The sequence below is a fragment of the Phalaenopsis equestris genome, unplaced genomic scaffold (genome assembly GCF_001263595.1).
Source record: "Phalaenopsis equestris unplaced genomic scaffold, ASM126359v1 Scaffold000002, whole genome shotgun sequence".
In the NCBI taxonomy this organism is placed as follows: domain Eukaryota; kingdom Viridiplantae; phylum Streptophyta; class Magnoliopsida; order Asparagales; family Orchidaceae; genus Phalaenopsis; species Phalaenopsis equestris.
The window spans coordinates 16,371,868-16,389,437 of record NW_018164444.1 but is presented as its reverse complement, the minus strand read 5'-3'; the positions used below and the strand labels follow the sequence as shown (position 1 = coordinate 16,389,437).

At 35.8% G+C, this 17,570-nt stretch overlaps 1 protein-coding gene across 2 annotated transcripts; it reads right to left on the bottom strand.

Annotated features, from left to right (window-relative positions):
• Positions 1-2,944: 2,944 nt before the first annotated feature.
• Positions 2,945-16,559, bottom strand: LOC110018032 (ras-related protein Rab7-like). 2 transcript variants are annotated; one of them, XM_020715251.1, is made up of 7 exons: positions 16,304-16,559; positions 16,082-16,108; positions 15,407-15,506; positions 14,926-15,072; positions 11,052-11,132; positions 10,576-10,721; positions 2,945-3,208 (listed from the first exon to the last, which is right to left on the bottom strand). In XM_020715251.1, exons 1-7 carry the CDS (start codon positions 16,357-16,359, stop codon positions 3,145-3,147), a joined length of 621 nt encoding a protein of 206 aa, XP_020570910.1. In that variant the 5' UTR covers positions 16,360-16,559; the 3' UTR covers positions 2,945-3,144. The 2 variants fall into 2 exon arrangements, with proteins under 2 accessions (XP_020570910.1, XP_020570909.1); XM_020715250.1 differs by lacking the exon at positions 16,304-16,559 and having other exon boundaries at positions 16,082-16,164.
• Between the last annotated feature and the right edge of the window lie 1,011 nt (positions 16,560-17,570).

Here is a 17,570-nt window from a genome sequence, read left to right as displayed (position 1 = left end):
AACTCAACAAAACCGACCAAAGACATTCTTAAAAAAGCTGACTCATCAAACCTCACAAATCAAACATATATCACGAGAAAAATAAAATTGCAAATAAAAGAAAATTGCGAAAAACTCGGGTGAAAACCAACTGATAACTTCACTTTATTTCTCGCATGTTTCTATACAAATACTCAAAAAGAAAAAAAAAATTCTATAAATTACAGATAAAACCAAAGTCAATCAAGCTCGGCTAACCAACAACGCTGACCGAACCAATCCTGCCGTCTTGAAGACCCTGTGACAGTACTTCAGAGCCATCGAAACAGAGCAACACAAAAGACGCAAAAATCATGGGAGTTCAATTATTGAGTCATTAAATATAATAAAAAATTTTGAATTAAAATTCATTTATTCACATCGTAGTTTCACTCTCAAGAAGTAACAAAATCAAGGAACTAAATATATTCTTAAATAAATCTGACGTGTACATGAGACGATAACGACAAAGGAAGATTCAACAACAAAAGGCTCAAAGGCTCACAAAGCCGACCACATTCATTCAGATGAACCAAGGCTCACAAAGCTAATCAGATATATTAAACAAATAAAATAACAAAAATATTTTATAACGCGCTCAACTAAGTATGGTTAAATATATAATATCACTAGATTGTACCATCTCCCTTCTATAAATAGAAGATCATTTCATAAATAAGATGTGTCCCATAGGACCGAAAAAACCACAATTATCCCATGTTACTATTTATCACAATGCACTCTTCTTAATATCTCTCTCTTCTTATCTTAGTCTCTATTCCCTGAAGATGAGATTAACAGACAAATCAGTATTCACGTTATATTTCTCCAATTTTACGTTTATATATGATGGAGACACGGAGGTCAAGGGCGCTCTGCTGCATGGAATCTGCAGCGAAGTTGCTCAGAAATCCTCAAAGTTCCCCTTTTTCGTCAGCTATAACCATGACTAAACTCTTTCTTCGACCGAATTGACCCTCATCTACAATTTGAGTCTTAATTATGTAAATTCCAAAAAAAAAAAAAAAAAAAACAAGAAGCAGCCAAGAACTTACACTTGACACCCATCTTCAGTATAAATCAGAAGCTGGATCAGAACTGAAAAACCAAACAAGATGAAGAGATCGCAGCAAACCTCAGCATCGAAAATCGTCTCCAAACTCAGCCTTCTCTTTCTCGTTGCCTGCGCGGCGGCAACTGTCTACAACGCGCGGCGCAATCCGCTGAATTTCGGCTTCGTGGTGTTTGTCTACGCGACGCATGCAGCGCTGCTGGCGTGCAAGTGGTGGTGGGAGAAGCGGGAGGAGGCGTAGCGCGGGCGTGGTGTGTTGGATGGCCGTGATTTTGCCGACGCGGGAAGCGGTTTGGGTTCTGGTCGTCGTTCTCTCTGTTGTCATTGGAGTATTATATGGTCTGACGCTGTACGGTTTGCCGGCTGAGGTTGGGGATGAGAAGAAGGTTTGTGCTGAACAACGAGCCTGATTATGGAGACAGTATTGAGTTCATGGATAAAATATTATGTACCTCGTGTACGCAGAGTTGTGTAGTTTAGGGAGATTATTCAGAGGATATTGAGGGCATGGCATATATCAGCATTATACTTCTTGTAACTTCCTTGTAACCTATCTATAACCTACAAATAAATTTCGCACTTCATTTTCATATATTTTTATGTTACCAATAGTTTACAGCAAGGTTATAAAAGTTATAACGCAGATATAAACCTCCAATACCATCTGTATAACATCCTGACGTACGCAGCGCTGCGTACGTCATACGAATGCAAAATTTTCTCCTCGTGTACAGTCGAGTATGATAGCCTGATCCTTTTGAAGAGATTGCAACATTTTTTTTTTTTGTAATTTATTATAAAATTATTATGGAGAGAATAAAATTTTTCAAAATTATAATGAATAATAATTAAAAAAAATATTTATTCTCACTATTAAAAATTTCAAGACCATTTACATATATACCACATTATTCTTATGTATTTACAATATCAAACACCTAAACTTTTATATTTACACACATTACAGTCAAATATTTAATATTACTTCAAAAATATCATTATTGCTTTCTAGATGTGAAATACATGTGCTCATACATAATTTTAAAACACCAAAGTGTTATAAATATAAATATTATTATTTATTTTTTATGTCAGATTTATAAATACATAGGATTTGTGTGGTATGTATGTAAATATCAGATAAGCAGATTTTCAGCAGCCAGAAATGTAATCAAAGGCTAGAGAAAAATCAGATCTCATCACAAACCAAAGCATGGGATCATGGCGCAGGAGCAGCCTGATTGCTAAAATAAATATGGCATTTACATACATACCCTCCAATTCCTATGTATTTACAAAACTAACACCAAAACTTTTCTTTCTTTACATTTAAATCACCCAAATCTTTCATATCACAAGAAAAATACCACTATTTTAACTCGAGTAAAATACACATTTTCGTGCATCAAGTTAGGCAGCATATAAGAAGTTTAGGCGCTTGATATGTAAATACATAAGAACTGAGTGGTATGAATGTAAATCTTCCAATGAAGAAAAGGTTATCTGATGGTACAAAAATGAAAATAGGGGCATTTGCATACATACCATATAATCCATTTATATTTACATATATCTAACACCTAAACTTTCAATGACACCAAAATATCATTAATGTAAAAAAATCAAAGTTTAGGTGTTAGATTTGTAAATACATAAAACTTGGGTGGTATATAAATAAAAAAGCAGCAGTTAGATTTAAAATAACTGAAGAAAAGACAGAATAGCCATGTTCAAGAAGATCTGCCACAGTATGCTGATATCCATGAATGTTTGTTAGATGTTGTAGAAAGAATGACCAAAATCACAGTTTCACATTGTATAATAATAATAATAATAATAATAATATAATCAAGTGAGAGCTGGTTAGACGTATATTTCGACTGCAAAATGCGACGCAAATTAATGAAAAATAATTGATGTGCGGGTTATATACGCAATTATATTTGATGGTGATGATGGGAGTACAAAATTATGTTTCTCACTATGTACTCTGGTATTGCCATACAGAAAGAGGTGCTGGTAAGAAATTTGCACCTAATAATTTCTGGCAGCTACTAACATGCGCATCCTCTCCCAGGCTCAGGTTCTGAAACTGGTTCCGGAATGTTCTGGAAATATCTGCGAGTGTTGGCAATGACATTGCATGTTGAGAAATTATTAGAGATTTAAATACATACCATACAAATATTATGTATTTACATATCTAACATCTAAACTTTGATATTTACTTATCTAACGCTACAAACGCAAAAAAAAAAAAAAAATGAAATAAAAAATTATAACAACAAATACAAAAAACCACCCCCTTATTATGCTCTGTTAGGGATTACTGATCGACAACAAGAGAGCAATCCTTAACCCTTTTTTTCACTTTTTTTATATGACTATTTGGGGGAGCTATTTATATACAAAATTGCATTAAAAAAAATGAAATAAATAATTACAATACCAAATACAAAAGTCACCCCTAGTTATCCTGTTATTTGATCTATTTAGGGATTCTGATCTATTTATGGATTACTAATTGATGACAAGAGAGCAATCCATAACTTTTTTTGTCTTTTTTTTATATGAATCATTGGGAAAGGTATTTAGCAGTAAGGAATCCATGGACTCTAATTTTTCTTATATAGCACTCCCACTGGCTCTCACTGATCAGATGGCTCAAGTAGGGCTGTCAAAAAAGCTCATTCGTGAATAACTCGTGCTCGGCTCGTTAAGTAGCTCGTGTTCAATTCGTTCGTTAAGAAAACGAGTCGAACATGGATACATTTTTTTGAGCTTGAATTACAAATGAGTCGAACAATATCAATCTTTTGTTCGATCGCGTTCGACTCGTTTTATCTCGAAAAAAATTATATGTAATATTATTTATATATAAGTTTAAATCATAAAAGATCATGTGATCATATGATTTTGTGCCTACTATTGCACATATTTGGTGTAAGTTCGAATCCAACACCCTAAATTTATTTTCTAATTAATTTAAATGAGTAAATTTCAAGCTAACACAAACAAGAATATGTAAATCAAGTCGAACATAAACACACTATTCACGAGCAATTCTGAACACGAGCCAATTCTGAGCTCGATCAAACTTGGCTCATTTACAACCCTACCTTCAACATCCATCTAGTAAGATATTTTGACAGCCATATCAACCCCTCATGATTAAAAGGAACCAACCATTATAAAGTGCAACCATTTCCTTCTCAGATATGCCCAATAAAAACCAGATAAATTAGTGGTCAACCTCTACCGTCTCCATATGCTATAGAAAATGTTTGAAATTGTTCTATTTGAAATTGTTCTACCTAGCCTGAAATGAATTTTGTAGTGGATTGGAGCACATTATAGATTATATGAGTGTCAAATTGGGCTTGCGGCTTAGTTTCCCATCTCGACACAAAATTGATCTAAGTTGAAATTGCTTGACCCGAACCCGACTCAAATATTAAATGTGTCTGAAAATACAACTAGAATCCAGCCCATATAACATATTTACCATAAGGCATAATAACAATTCATGTCAATTTTGAGTAAAATTCAGTTTGATTGAGTCAAATTAAGGTAGCAGGTCACTTTTGAGTAAATTTTGGGTTAGCAGGTCGATTTTAAGTTGATAGGTCAACCAAAACCTAACCAAAAAATTAAACAGGCTCGTATTAATAACCCAAACCAACCTAAAAATTATTCAGGCCAACTCAAACCTGGATTTATTTAGCCGAGTTTGGGTTGAGTTGGCGCATCGAATCAATTTTTGACACTCCTAATAGATTATAAGATTCATTTTCCAAGATACAAGAGGCAAATATTGATTTAAATTAGACAAAATCTAAACCAAAGGCCAATATACATATAAAAAAGCATTAATGCATTAGCTCTTGAAGTTGCATAATATATTGGGTCCACTAGTATTATACTCTATGGTTTCTACAGGTTATCGCCCACTACAGCGGAGAACGCTGCAACAAGAGCAAAACAAAAGTTGTTGGTTTAAATTAAGGGGCATTCAATTCCTGCGCAATTACATATCTAACACCTAAATTTTATTTTAACATTAACACCACCCAAATCTTTCATATCACATCAAAAATTCCATCATTTTAACTTTTAAAATATGAATATACAGCTTTTCATCCATAGGTTAGGTAGCGTATTTTAGTTTATATTATTTATGATTAAAACAAATATAAATACAATTTATAATTTATTCGTTAACTTTTTTTTTTTATTTTAATTCATGTTTCTTAGAGCATCGTAGGGGGATTAAGGCTTTGTTGTTGTTGTTGTTGTTGTTGTTGTTGTTGTTGTTTCTTAGAGCATCAAGACAATAAGCACTGCTCTCGGTTTTGACATGCATGCAAGGATTCTGGATCGCTGCTAAGATTTATATGGTAGTTACATGATAGGTAAATATAAATGTGCTGCCCAGTCGAACTTTTTCAGGGCATTGTCCATCAAACCTAATTCAGAGTTCTTTTATTACAACCCAAGAAGACAATGAATAAATAAATAAATAAATAAAAACCCAAGGTGTATGATGTCTAGGCCTAATCATTAACTATGGTTGCATAAACTAGCGTCTTACATTACCATGGTCTACAATAGCACAAACAATAGACTGTTTAATCGAAATGTTCAGGTAGAAAATCTTATCCATATCATCCTTTTATGCCATTTAATGCATAAAATTTCTTCTGGAGACAGATAGTTCGCCGAAGAATTCTGAAGAGTTATAACTTTCTCCATGCGTCCATAACAATTCTTTCATCGACAACTTTAGTGACAATTCTCCAAGTAAACTTTCTTCAACTTTTAGGATTACTTATTCTGATAAAGCTGAATTCAAGCCTTGGTGCATAAGAAGTAGCTTCATTTTCAGCTTCCAAATGCTGAAAGCCTGAAATCATTTTACTGAAAAACTTTTCAATCACAATCTTGGCCATGGACTTCTTGATTTTATAAACATGCACAAAGCCAGCAAGAAATTGCTCTTACGTTTTTTTTTCTTTCTTTTTAATCATTTCAACAGTTCTCCAATACCAGCAACGGGTAGTCACAGGATTTTCTTATGATAGCAATTTTCACCTACAAATAGCCCATCAACAGCCCCACCTCCTCTAAATCTGACCCGGGTGCAATACACTCCCGCGCGGGCGGGAGCAGCAGATCGGGCCGACCAGTCCAATTGAGGGCCTGCCTAGGAAGAACTCCCACCCCTCTCCTCATTCCTTTTCTGCTTACCCTTCCTGTAGGAGTATTTATTTGCTGTTTTCAGAGTTTAGGGTTATGTGTGTAGTCTTCTTTCATATTTCCTTCATGAACCTGTTTTCCCCTTTCTAGAGCTTGAATCCTTGAAAGATGGTGGTGCTCCGGTTGTATCCTACTCCAAGGTGGCATTGTATCCTTCCCTTTCACCTTCCCCAATCCTTATCCTCTCCTACCCCCTAGCCGCTGGCTTTCCCCCTAGCCGCTGGCTTGCTGCCAGTTTTTCCTGCCGCTGTTTTCCCTCACCAGCAGCACTCCCATGGTCTTTCCCATTGCTACCTGCACTTACCCGCTCACTATGCACCCTCCTAAAGTGCCGGCGAGCCTTCCAATCTATTGTCTCACATTCCCAGCTCGCTACCCCACCATCCAACCTACCTCCTAGTCACCCAACAGACCTTCCCGCCACTCTACCCTGCTGCCTCCCTCTTCCATTTCACCTTCCAACCCCTATCGGCCCCTCTCTTGCCTTCACCCTTGCTGTCCTATGCCTCCAGATACACCGAACCAACCTCCACCGCCCATGGGATACACTTTCAATGTGTTTGATTGTGTCGTCATATGTTTTATATTGTTATCATTTATTTTCTATTGAAGAGTCATCGTTCTATCCTATTTAAATTTCAATAATAATATTTGTATTTCTTTTGTAGTTTGGGCTTCAATCCTCCTCCGGTATCAAAATCATTATGACAAAATTTCCTCTGCCTGGGAAATGGAACTTCTCTTCATGATCGAGCTAAGTTGAGCCAAATGTGCCATGGATTGAACTTGGCTTGGTTATATTATAAGTTCATATTCGACTCGAGCTCGATCCAAGCTTTCACATGTATTTTAATACTTGGCTTGTTTAAATTTTTTAACAATTATACTTGATTTGTACTTGGCTCATCTACTTTAATTGAACAAGTATTTCAAAGTTAATAAATAAGCTAAAATAATTTAGAGCACTTGCAAGTTTTTCTGATCTCAAAAGAGAGATTTAATTATATTTAAAGCATTTGCATGTTTTTCTAGATTATCGCAAGCTTCTATATGCGAGGAATTTTAAAGTGACTTTATTTTATTTTAGGCCACACTATATTCTTAGATCATATATTTGAGCATTCAGTAGGTTGGATCACACACACGCACGTAAACTTTGGAAACTTTACTATGTTTTAGAAGACTTGCACAATGTTCAAGAAAATTTGCATGTCTTTCGAAGTGATATATTTCAAGAATGTCTCACAAAGCATGTGCAAGATCTCCAATATCCTGATACGTGCCAAAGCTTCATTTGGAAGTATGCTTGTTAACTCATTTTGCGGATTTGATAGGATAAAGACAAATTGGAATCATGTTCACAGTTCAAAGTAGTACGTTTATTGTTTGCAGCCCATGGTTTATTAAGTTTTGAATATCAAAAAGGAGATCTACTTCATCCTCGTATACAAGCTGTTGGGTCTTAATCTTGCTCGTAAGATGGCGATCAAGTTATGCAGTTGCTCAAAAGAGAGCTACAAATTCATTGCAAGCCCCTTTGTTATTCAATTACGTGTTCAATTTAGGTCGCCTTTAGTTCCTCTAAAATGAAGTTCGACAGTCAAACCATTCATTTGAAAACTCATGTTCATATACGCAAGTGAACAAAAATTTCATCACAAGTTCTGTCTGTGCTCGTTGACGAGCTGTTAATCCCTTATTGTCCAGTAATGTGTTTATTTTCTGTTCAAAATCTTATTCTTTTAGACCAATTTGAATGACAATTTAAGCATTTCATTTTGTTCTTAATTTTGCATTTTATTTCCTTCATTTTACATTTTTTTGCGTTTAATGAGTTCTTCCAACTCTTATTTGCCGAGGGTCTGTTCGCTCTAAATTTCTGCAAAATTCAAGCGTCAACTACCCCAGAAGGATGATGCAATGTTATAGAAACAGTATGATTTACATATTCCTAGAATTTTACTACTGCCAAATACTTTCTTCATTGAGCTCAACATTACACCTGATGCAAGACGCCTTGCATCAAAGTACACTCAACTTTGAGACAAGTTAACAATGTTCCTCTTCATATTATCAACATTTACCATGTTGCATATTGTACTTCACTCCAACATGGCTTGCAGGTAGAAGATTTAGTGCAGGAAGCCAGTAACAAAGTTACCGTCAAAACCAGGACATATTTAATCAATATTTCCATGCAGTACTTTGGCCCAACAACCCTATTATATAGCACTATTTGGACTCTACAAATAAAAGGTCATCCTTACTAAATCCATACTTCTTATTGCCTGAATTAAGCCATTACCTAAGAAGAATTTTATTCATGTTCTAAGAAGACCTCCAATTTGAGCTATTATTCCTCATTTTAATGCCTTCAACAAAAGATAGTGGCATCTTGTCTTCATCCCCTTGACGCTACATTGCTTTAATTTCTTAAAACTCATTATTCTGCAATATAAATATAAACTGAAACATTACGTTTTAGGAAGATTTACATACATAACACTCAATTCTTATGTATTTACATATCTAACACTTAAATTTAAATTTTTACATGCATGCCACCTATGTATTACATATCTAACACTTACAGTTAAATTTTTACAAATATACCACCTTGCCTGTGCATAAAAGGCGTATTTCACTTTTTAAAATTTAAAATGGTGATTATTTTGTCAAGTCTAAGGGTCTGTTTGGGGCAGCAACAGCTTATCCAGATAATCAGTTTATCCTGATAAGCTGGTGATAAGCAGCTGATCCGGATAACCTGTCTGTCTGTTTGGTTTGTGAGTTTGGAAAATAACTGATCCTGGATAAATAACCATTATGCCCTTGTTTCTAATATAAGTTGTTTGGTTTGTGTGTTTTGTAAACAACTTATTTGCAGATTTTTTTAGTTAAATTAACAATCTGGCATGCAAAATTTATAATGTTATCTACAAAACTGCAATATTTATCCCTTAGATATTTTAGAATCAATTAAACCCCTTCAAACTCATTCGACACCAACATAGCACCCAAAAATTTACTCATTTCCCAATCAGAAACATGAAAATACAAAAGAGTTGAGTTGTGTGTATGTAAAACTTTCAAAAACAAATTCTAGAGACACAAACATAATATCTTATGGGAGAAAGTTCAAGCTGCTAGAAAATATTCTTAATTTAAAACCTTGAATCAACATCTGTTTTATCTCCGGGATGGAGATTGGTCCGCCGTTAGTGGATTTGAATGTGAGTGTTTCAGTGGAGAGGATTCCAGAGGAGAACAATCCTTCTCCGTAGCAATATTCGTAGGAACAAAATGGGGCTTGCGTCGGGATTGGAGGAGGGGGGGGGATTGGAAGGAGGAAGAGAGAAATGGGTTAAAAAGATGAACTTTGCGGATTAATCAGTCGGAATAGGGGAGGCAATGAAGCCACATAAGGTCGCTGTCGGTGTCCATGTCAGTGATGACTTGGACCGGGGGAGTTCCGATGGATAATCGTATGAGGTGGTCGGTGTTGTGGGGGATGATTGGGGAGAGGATGGTGGAAGGGGAGGAGAGGGTTTGGCTGATTGATAGAGCGTGAGAAGCCTTGGATAAGAGATGGCAGAGGTGGGGAATGGCGAAGAGGTTGGTGGCAGATTGGAGGAGAAAATCCTTACCTTCTTCGATGGTTTTTGGTCGGAGTGGAGCGGAGGAATGAGAAGGATGGGAGTTTTGGTGGTCTCTGCAGGCAACCATCCCTTCGCCTTTCCAGCGAAGCTCGATTGTGAGCTTAGAGAGGAAGGGCTCGCGAGAGCTTCGGTGGCTTTGCAGGCAGCGATCCCTTCGATGGTCTCTGCCGGCAGCGAGAGCTTCGCGTTCGGGGACAAGGCAGCCTCACCAAAATTTTTCGCAAATGCGGACCTCAGGGTCTGACCCGCAGCGGGCGTTTAATGTAAAATAAAAACTCCATTTTCATATAAGTTTTCGGAACGCACTATCCAAACGATGAGCTGGCGCGGCATTTTCAAAACGCCGCCGCAGCCACAAAGCTACCCCAACCACACCCTTAATTCACTTTCATTTCCCAAGTAAAGGTCAACCATATCCCTAACTGGAAAAAAAATGTTTTAGTGTTTGCTAAAAAAGCTTCAATAGCAATCGAGAATATAACATGAGAAAAATCATGGGTTGCAAAGAAAAAAGATTTGCATTAGAAAAGGGACATTGCTTCATCATGATTAAAATTAGAGTAAACTTACATATCATGATCACGGTTTTTCTCAAGTGCCATTTTTGCAATGCGAAGAAAAGCTGAATCAACATTGTAGTCTTCCTTTGCAGACGTTTCAAAGTAAGGTATATTCCCACGGGAAGCACACCATTCTTTTGCTTTCTTCTCAGAAACCTAGATGAGCTTGAAGAATTAAAAAGACTAGGAATAAAAAATAAAGAATATTGGAAGATTTACATACCACTCAATTCCTATGTATTTACATATCTAACACCTAAACTTTAATTTTTACATACCTATCCCCTTACCAATCTATGAAAAAGGTGTAGTCACTTTTTAGAAGTTAAAATGGTGATACTTTTGATGGCATATGAAAGTTTGTAAAGTGTAAATGTAAAAAGTGAAGTTTACGTGTTGGATATGTAACTACAAAGGATTTGAGAGGTATGTGTGTAAATGCCCCCAAGAATATGTTATAAAGAAGAATAAATTCCAGATCCTTACCACCCTGCTGTTCCCGCCATCAACATCAACCTTGTTTCCAACGAGAATAAATGGAAATGTACCAGGATCAGAAGGACTAGCCTGGAATACAATGAGATGGATAACAATTAATAATGATGAGATAAGTTTGCCAAGCAACATAAAACATAACTACCAAATCCATAATAAAAAGTATAATGCATATAGTGCCACCTAACAGTTAACGTGAAAGGGAAAGAAAAAAAGTATTAAGAAAAGGGAAATTTATACGTAGCGCACGATTCTTATGTATTTACATATCTCGCGCCTAAACTTCCATATTTACATAGTAATTTGATGCTTTAAACCTGTGTATGAAAATGTGCACTTCACTCTTAAAAAATGATAGAGGTGCTAATTTTGATGTGCTATTAAAGATTTAAGTGTTATGTGTTTAGGTGTGAGATATATAAATTCTAAGGCAAGGCCGGCATTAGTGGGTTATACTGCGTTATTCATATATCCAAATTTTAAAGTTCAAAACCTAAAAGTCGGATGTCTTACCAGTCTTGTTCAATTTCTTTGTTTTCAAACTGATGTTAGATGAGTGTCATTAAAGAACCATTACCACCTTCAATTCCAAAAATACTTTTTTTTAAGAATCTTCTAACATAATATAGGTTTTGTTAGAAGTTATATTAAGAAATAATTTATTACTATTAGAAGTTATGAGGATTGGATTTATTACCTTGAATTGAATTTATTTACTTTCCTATTTTATGTCGTTTCCTTTATCTTCAAGTAATTATTATGATTTGATTAATTGGAGATATAGATGTTATATATATTGCATTTTGGGTTATTTGTTTTTTGTTGTATTTCTTATTCTAGGATTCATGTAAGAGTATTTATAGCCCCTTTTAACATCAATAATATAATTCCACTGAATTCTAAAAATCAAAATGGTATCAGAGCCAAATTTCCTACCCTAGCCCACGGTCCTCCCTCTAGGGCAGCCAGACTACCTTCCTAACATCCTCCATGCAAGAAGTGAGGAATGCTCTCTCCTTGCAGCTTGTCCACAGGCCCTTGTAGACATAGTAAATCCTTGCAGCCCCTCTGAATCACTGCTTCCTTTTTTCTTGTGATCTCGCACGATTCTCTCCCTTTCAGGTCTGCTGAGTCGGGAGCTGCGACTTTGCCAGGCTCCAGATAGCGAGAGTTTTCATTTCCAGGGAAAATATCGATTCTCAAGCGCGAGTTTCTCTCATTAGTGGAAATCCCGACCTTGCGGAGGCGGCAACATTCTCTCTCTAGCAGAAATCCCGGTCTGCCCATCGAATTTAGTGACACTTTCCAGCGAAAATAAAGGAGGACCTCTTTTCCCTGTTTTCCTCACCGTTGGTTCTCCCATCTCCACTGATCTTTCCTGCGGGATTTTCCAGCCGTTGGACTTCCTCCCAATCTCCTTCTAGAACCGCTGGGGCACATACCTGCAACCATTTCCACAGCTAACACTCTCTTTTGCAGTCTTTCCCACCGCCGAAACTACCTTAGCAAATTTTCCCATGCAGATTTCAGGCAACTAGACCCCTTCCTGCATACCTACCGGTCGTTGGACCTATACCTATCACGTAAACCTCCTCTCAAGACTGCCAAAGCTCTCCCTGCAAGTCCCTAATAGCCGAAAATCATCTCTGTCGGCCGGAAAACTTCCCTGCATACCTTACACATGCATGTATTATAGAAACAACGAGAAGCTTGTTATAGACGAGTTCATCTTTGGTTTCCTTTCAAAAAGACTTCAGGAAGGTTATTACAGAGGCGAGACAATATGCATCCTTGAATGAAATACCGGCAGTCGACCAACACGCTCTTCTCAATCGGTTTCTTCCCTACTGCCAAAAAACACTATGCAGGTCCTTCTCAATTTTTTTCCTTTATCATAGAAGGCTAAAGTTTTCTTGCAGCAAGCCTCCTTCTGAACTTTTTCTTGAACCAGGACTTCCTCCAGAGTTATTCCTGCAGCAAACCCTCCTTCAGAGCTTTTCCTACAGCAGAACCACCTCCGAAACCTTTTTCTTGCAGCAAGCTTTCCTCCAGAGCTTTACCTGCAGCAGACCTTCCTCCAAAGCTTTTTCTGCATCAGATCCTCCTTAGAGTTTTTTTTTTTTTTTTTGTAGCAGGCCCCCCTCTGAAGTTTTTCCTGTAGCAGGTCCTCCAAAGGAATTCTTCATGGAGCATGCTCTCCTACAAAGCCTTTTCCTGCATCAAACCCTCCTTCAGAACTTTTCCTGCATCAAACTCTTCTTCAGAACTTTTCCTGCATCAAGCCCTACTCGGAATCTTTCCTGTAGCAGACCCTCCTCTAAAGCTTTTCATGTATCAAGCCCTCCACCGAAACTTTTTTCCATATCAAGCTCTCCTCCGAAGTTTTTCCTGCAGCAGGCCTCCACGTGAATTCTTCCTACAACAAACCCTCTTCTGGAGTCTTTCCTGCAACAAGGCCTACCTCCAGAGCTTTTCCTTTTTTTCTGCATGCCATACATTACAGCTTTTTCTGTTGGTTGTAAGTTATATAAGGAAATAAATTTAGCCCTGTTAGAAGTTATAATGATTGGATTTATTTCCTTTCTTATTATAGGCTTTTCTATTTTATGTAATTTCTTTTTATCTCCAAGTAATCATTATGAATTGATTAATTTGAGATATAGGTGTTATATCTTTCCTTTCAAACTATTTCATTTTTCATGTCTTTCCAATTCTAAGATTCATTTAAGGGTATTTGTACCCCTTTTCATATCAATAATATAATTCTTTTTTAATTCTAAAAATCATCAATTTCACTATACCTCATTTGTTGTTACATACTAAAAGGCAGATGATATAGTTTGATTTATTAGTATTAAATAAATTTCAAACTTCAACTAACATCAAAATGGTACAACCACAAGCATTCTAACGGACGGCTTGTCTAACTTTAACCAAGTAATTTTAGACTTAGTTATATACACATCGATAGCTCCATCTTATGAACAGTAAATAAAAGGCTTTTAAACTTTGTATAGTTGTGCATTATTTTATCTTCTATCATCATTGGTTGATCTATTTTCATGCCAATCAAATTGGCATACCATATGCCAAGTTCTGTATGTTCTAAGTCCCATAAACTTTGAATGTTTTACGTCCGTTTATAGCAAGTGAGCCCAAAAATATGATTAAAAAATTGGAAAATTCACAGAAATAGCACTCAAATCTTATATATTTACATATCTATGATCAAACACCAAAACTTCAATTTTTACATATGAAAAGCTAGATTTCACTTTTTAAAAATTAAAACAGCAGTATTTTTATGTGATGTGAAAGATTTGGGTTGTGTAAATGTAAAAAGTAAAGTTTAGGTGTTAGATATGTGAATACATAGGAATTGGGAGGGGTATTTCAATGCTTCTTAAAAAATTGATGGTGCATCGCTTTATACTATGTACAAGCATTTCGATGAAATACGAGGCCATCTCAGCATTCAGCAATGAAAAAAATCAACAAGAAAATGGATCAATTGAGTGATTAAAGGGAGTTTTTGTCAGTATAACGGCATTGAATAAGTTCATATAAGGTTCTCTTCAATCCAAAATGTTTAACATTTTTGCAAAATATAAATTGTAAAAATATCTTTAAATGCTTCTCAAAAGGTTTCTAAGGACACTAATAAAAGCAAAAAATAATCGCAAAGGTTAAATTCAGATAATTAAGAAAAACATTAGTATAATGAAACTCAACCAAATTCTCACTATCATCAACAAAATCTGTCAAATTAACAAACATACCAGGTATAGTAAATTATATTACTTCATAAAAATGGAATTGAGGAAGAAGAACACAAGCAGTATATAAGCAAACTTAATTCACAAACCTGTTTCAGAAATTCATCATGCCAATTGTCAAGAGTATCAAATGATCTAAGAACATTAACATCATAAACTAGGATGCAGCAATCCGCTCCTCTGTAGAATGCAACACCAAGACTCTGAAATCTTTCCTGACCTGCTGTATCCCATATCTAGCAGAAAATGACATTAAGAAAAAGGTTAGGAAGATTTACACGCATACCACCCAATTCTTATGTACTTACATATCTAACACCTAAACTTCAGTTTTTTACATACATGCCACCTTCCCTATGCATGACAAGGCGTATTCACTTTTTAAAAGTTAAAAATGGTGGTATTTTTTATGTCAAATGAAGGATTCGGGTGGTATAAATGTAAATATTAAATTTAGGGTATTAGATATGTAAATACATAAGAATTGGATGGTATTTATGTAAATGCCCCAAAAGGATAAACCATCAGTTAGTTCATACAGCATCTCATTTAGAAAGGTAGAAACCCTACTTGCAAAGTTACAAGTCTATCATCAATCTGGATCTCTTTGGTGACGAAATCTGCACCTATCGTAGCCTTGTACTGTTGAGTGAATTTCTTGTGTACATATCTATTTGATAGGTAAAAGAAACAAGAGATGACATAAATAGAGAAATCTCCTACACATCAAAGGAATACAAAATGCACAGCTTGCCTTCACAGTTCCATTATAAAAGCACCATACTCTGGATGCTCCCTATGCAACAACACATGAAAATTGACCATCATTCTTTGATGATTGCTATACAAAAGTCAAAGAAGTTAAGCCAATGTCTAATTCCTGAATTCAAAAAAGCTCCAGAACACATAATTCCCAGAGAAGCCGTCTGTAATTACAATTTTTCAGAACATAATTTTACAGTATCTCTAAATAATTAAATTAGCCAAAAACGTCAAGTTTTTCTAACCTCAAAAGCATTTTATCGAAACAAGAAAACCAAAAGTAATTCAGTAATTTTGCATGATTTACAGGGCAAGTAAACCCCTACAAATAACCCAGCACATCCAATATTAGAGCCATATCAACAATCGGATCAAAAAATTTAAAACCCTAGAACATCCAGCGTCCATTGCAATGCTACGAAAATAGCATGCATGCCATAGTTAACAGATCATGCAAACAAAATAGCTCAAGCTCAAGGATACTGATTCATCAGCGACGTCTTCCCCACTCTGGATTTTCAACAAGAACACGACAATTAGGAAACGGCGAAAACAAAGCAACAATGAACAATCAGTCAGTCCCAAGGAAAACAAAAAGAAAACTCCTAAGAACTAGAACAGAATGATGATCCGTGGCAAGAATACGGTACAGAACCCATGATCGAAAGCAAAAAAAAAATGGAAAAAAAAAAAAAAAAAAAAAACTCACCCAACAAACCTAGAACGATGACCTTTAGCAAGGTCCGCCTCCTGGTGGTCATGGCTTAAGGGACCGAGTGCCAGTGAAAGAACCTAACGGAACCGCGGGTCTCACAGAAGCAGAGGAGGAGGAGAAGGAGGAGGACGAGTTGCCGCCGAGGCGTCGTTGTTGTCACATGAAAATGGGCCGGCTTCCGTGTGATCGTTATCGCCGCCGAGCTTTCTAGTTCAAATTGTAGTTGGATATAGAAATAAAATAATAATATAGTTATAATCCTTTGAGATGTTTCTCTTTCATTTTTGGGGCATTTATATGTATACCACTTGATTTTTATGAATTTACATATCTAACAACTAAATTCAACTTTTTAGATTTATAACCTCCAAATCTTTCAGATCATATTAAAAAATATTACTATTTTAATTTTTATAAATTGAAATATATCTTTTCATGTAGAGGTAAGATGGCATATATGTAAAATTTTAAGTTTAGATGTTTGATATGTAAATACATGAGAATTGAGTGGCATTTATATAAATATTCCTTCTAAATAATATAATTAATAAGATTTTTATCTTAAAATGAAAAATTATAATGTAAAAGTAGGCTTTTTTAAAGGAGTTGGAAAATATGACTCTGGTGTCATCTCGAGAGAATATTGCATTCGGACTCCGGACGTAAATTTGTGTCTGGAGTCCAGCGGAGCATTGCCACATGGCAAGTGAGACTCATTGTAATGCACTGGATGAGTAGGTTTTTTAGAGAGGTGGGATCCACTTGGCATGTGGCACATTATCACTAGACTGTGGACGCAAATTTTACATGTGAAAGTCCGATGTAATATTTTTTCGTCATCTACATTTAATTTTTGCATCATAAAATTTAATATTTCATTGTTATCTTCGGCATTTGATGTGGAGAAAATATTAAGCTCAATAAACTTGATTGCTTCAACATATTTCTCACAAGGCGAATACATAAATTTACTTACCAAACTTAAAGCAAAAGCGATATATGACCGTTAATGTGATAATTATATCATTTTTTGACCAACTTTTGATGGCGAGCTGTATTAATTGGATCATCATCTTTCCCATCTCTCAATTTCTAATTGTGGTCAATTGGAATGTCTACAGGCTTACAACCACTCATTGCCTTCAGAAGAGTAATAACATATTTTTGTTGGGAAACAAGAATCCCTTTCTTTGAGCTAACGACCTCCATGCCAAGGAAACATCTCAGAGATCCAAGCCCTTAGTCTCAAAGGTTGAT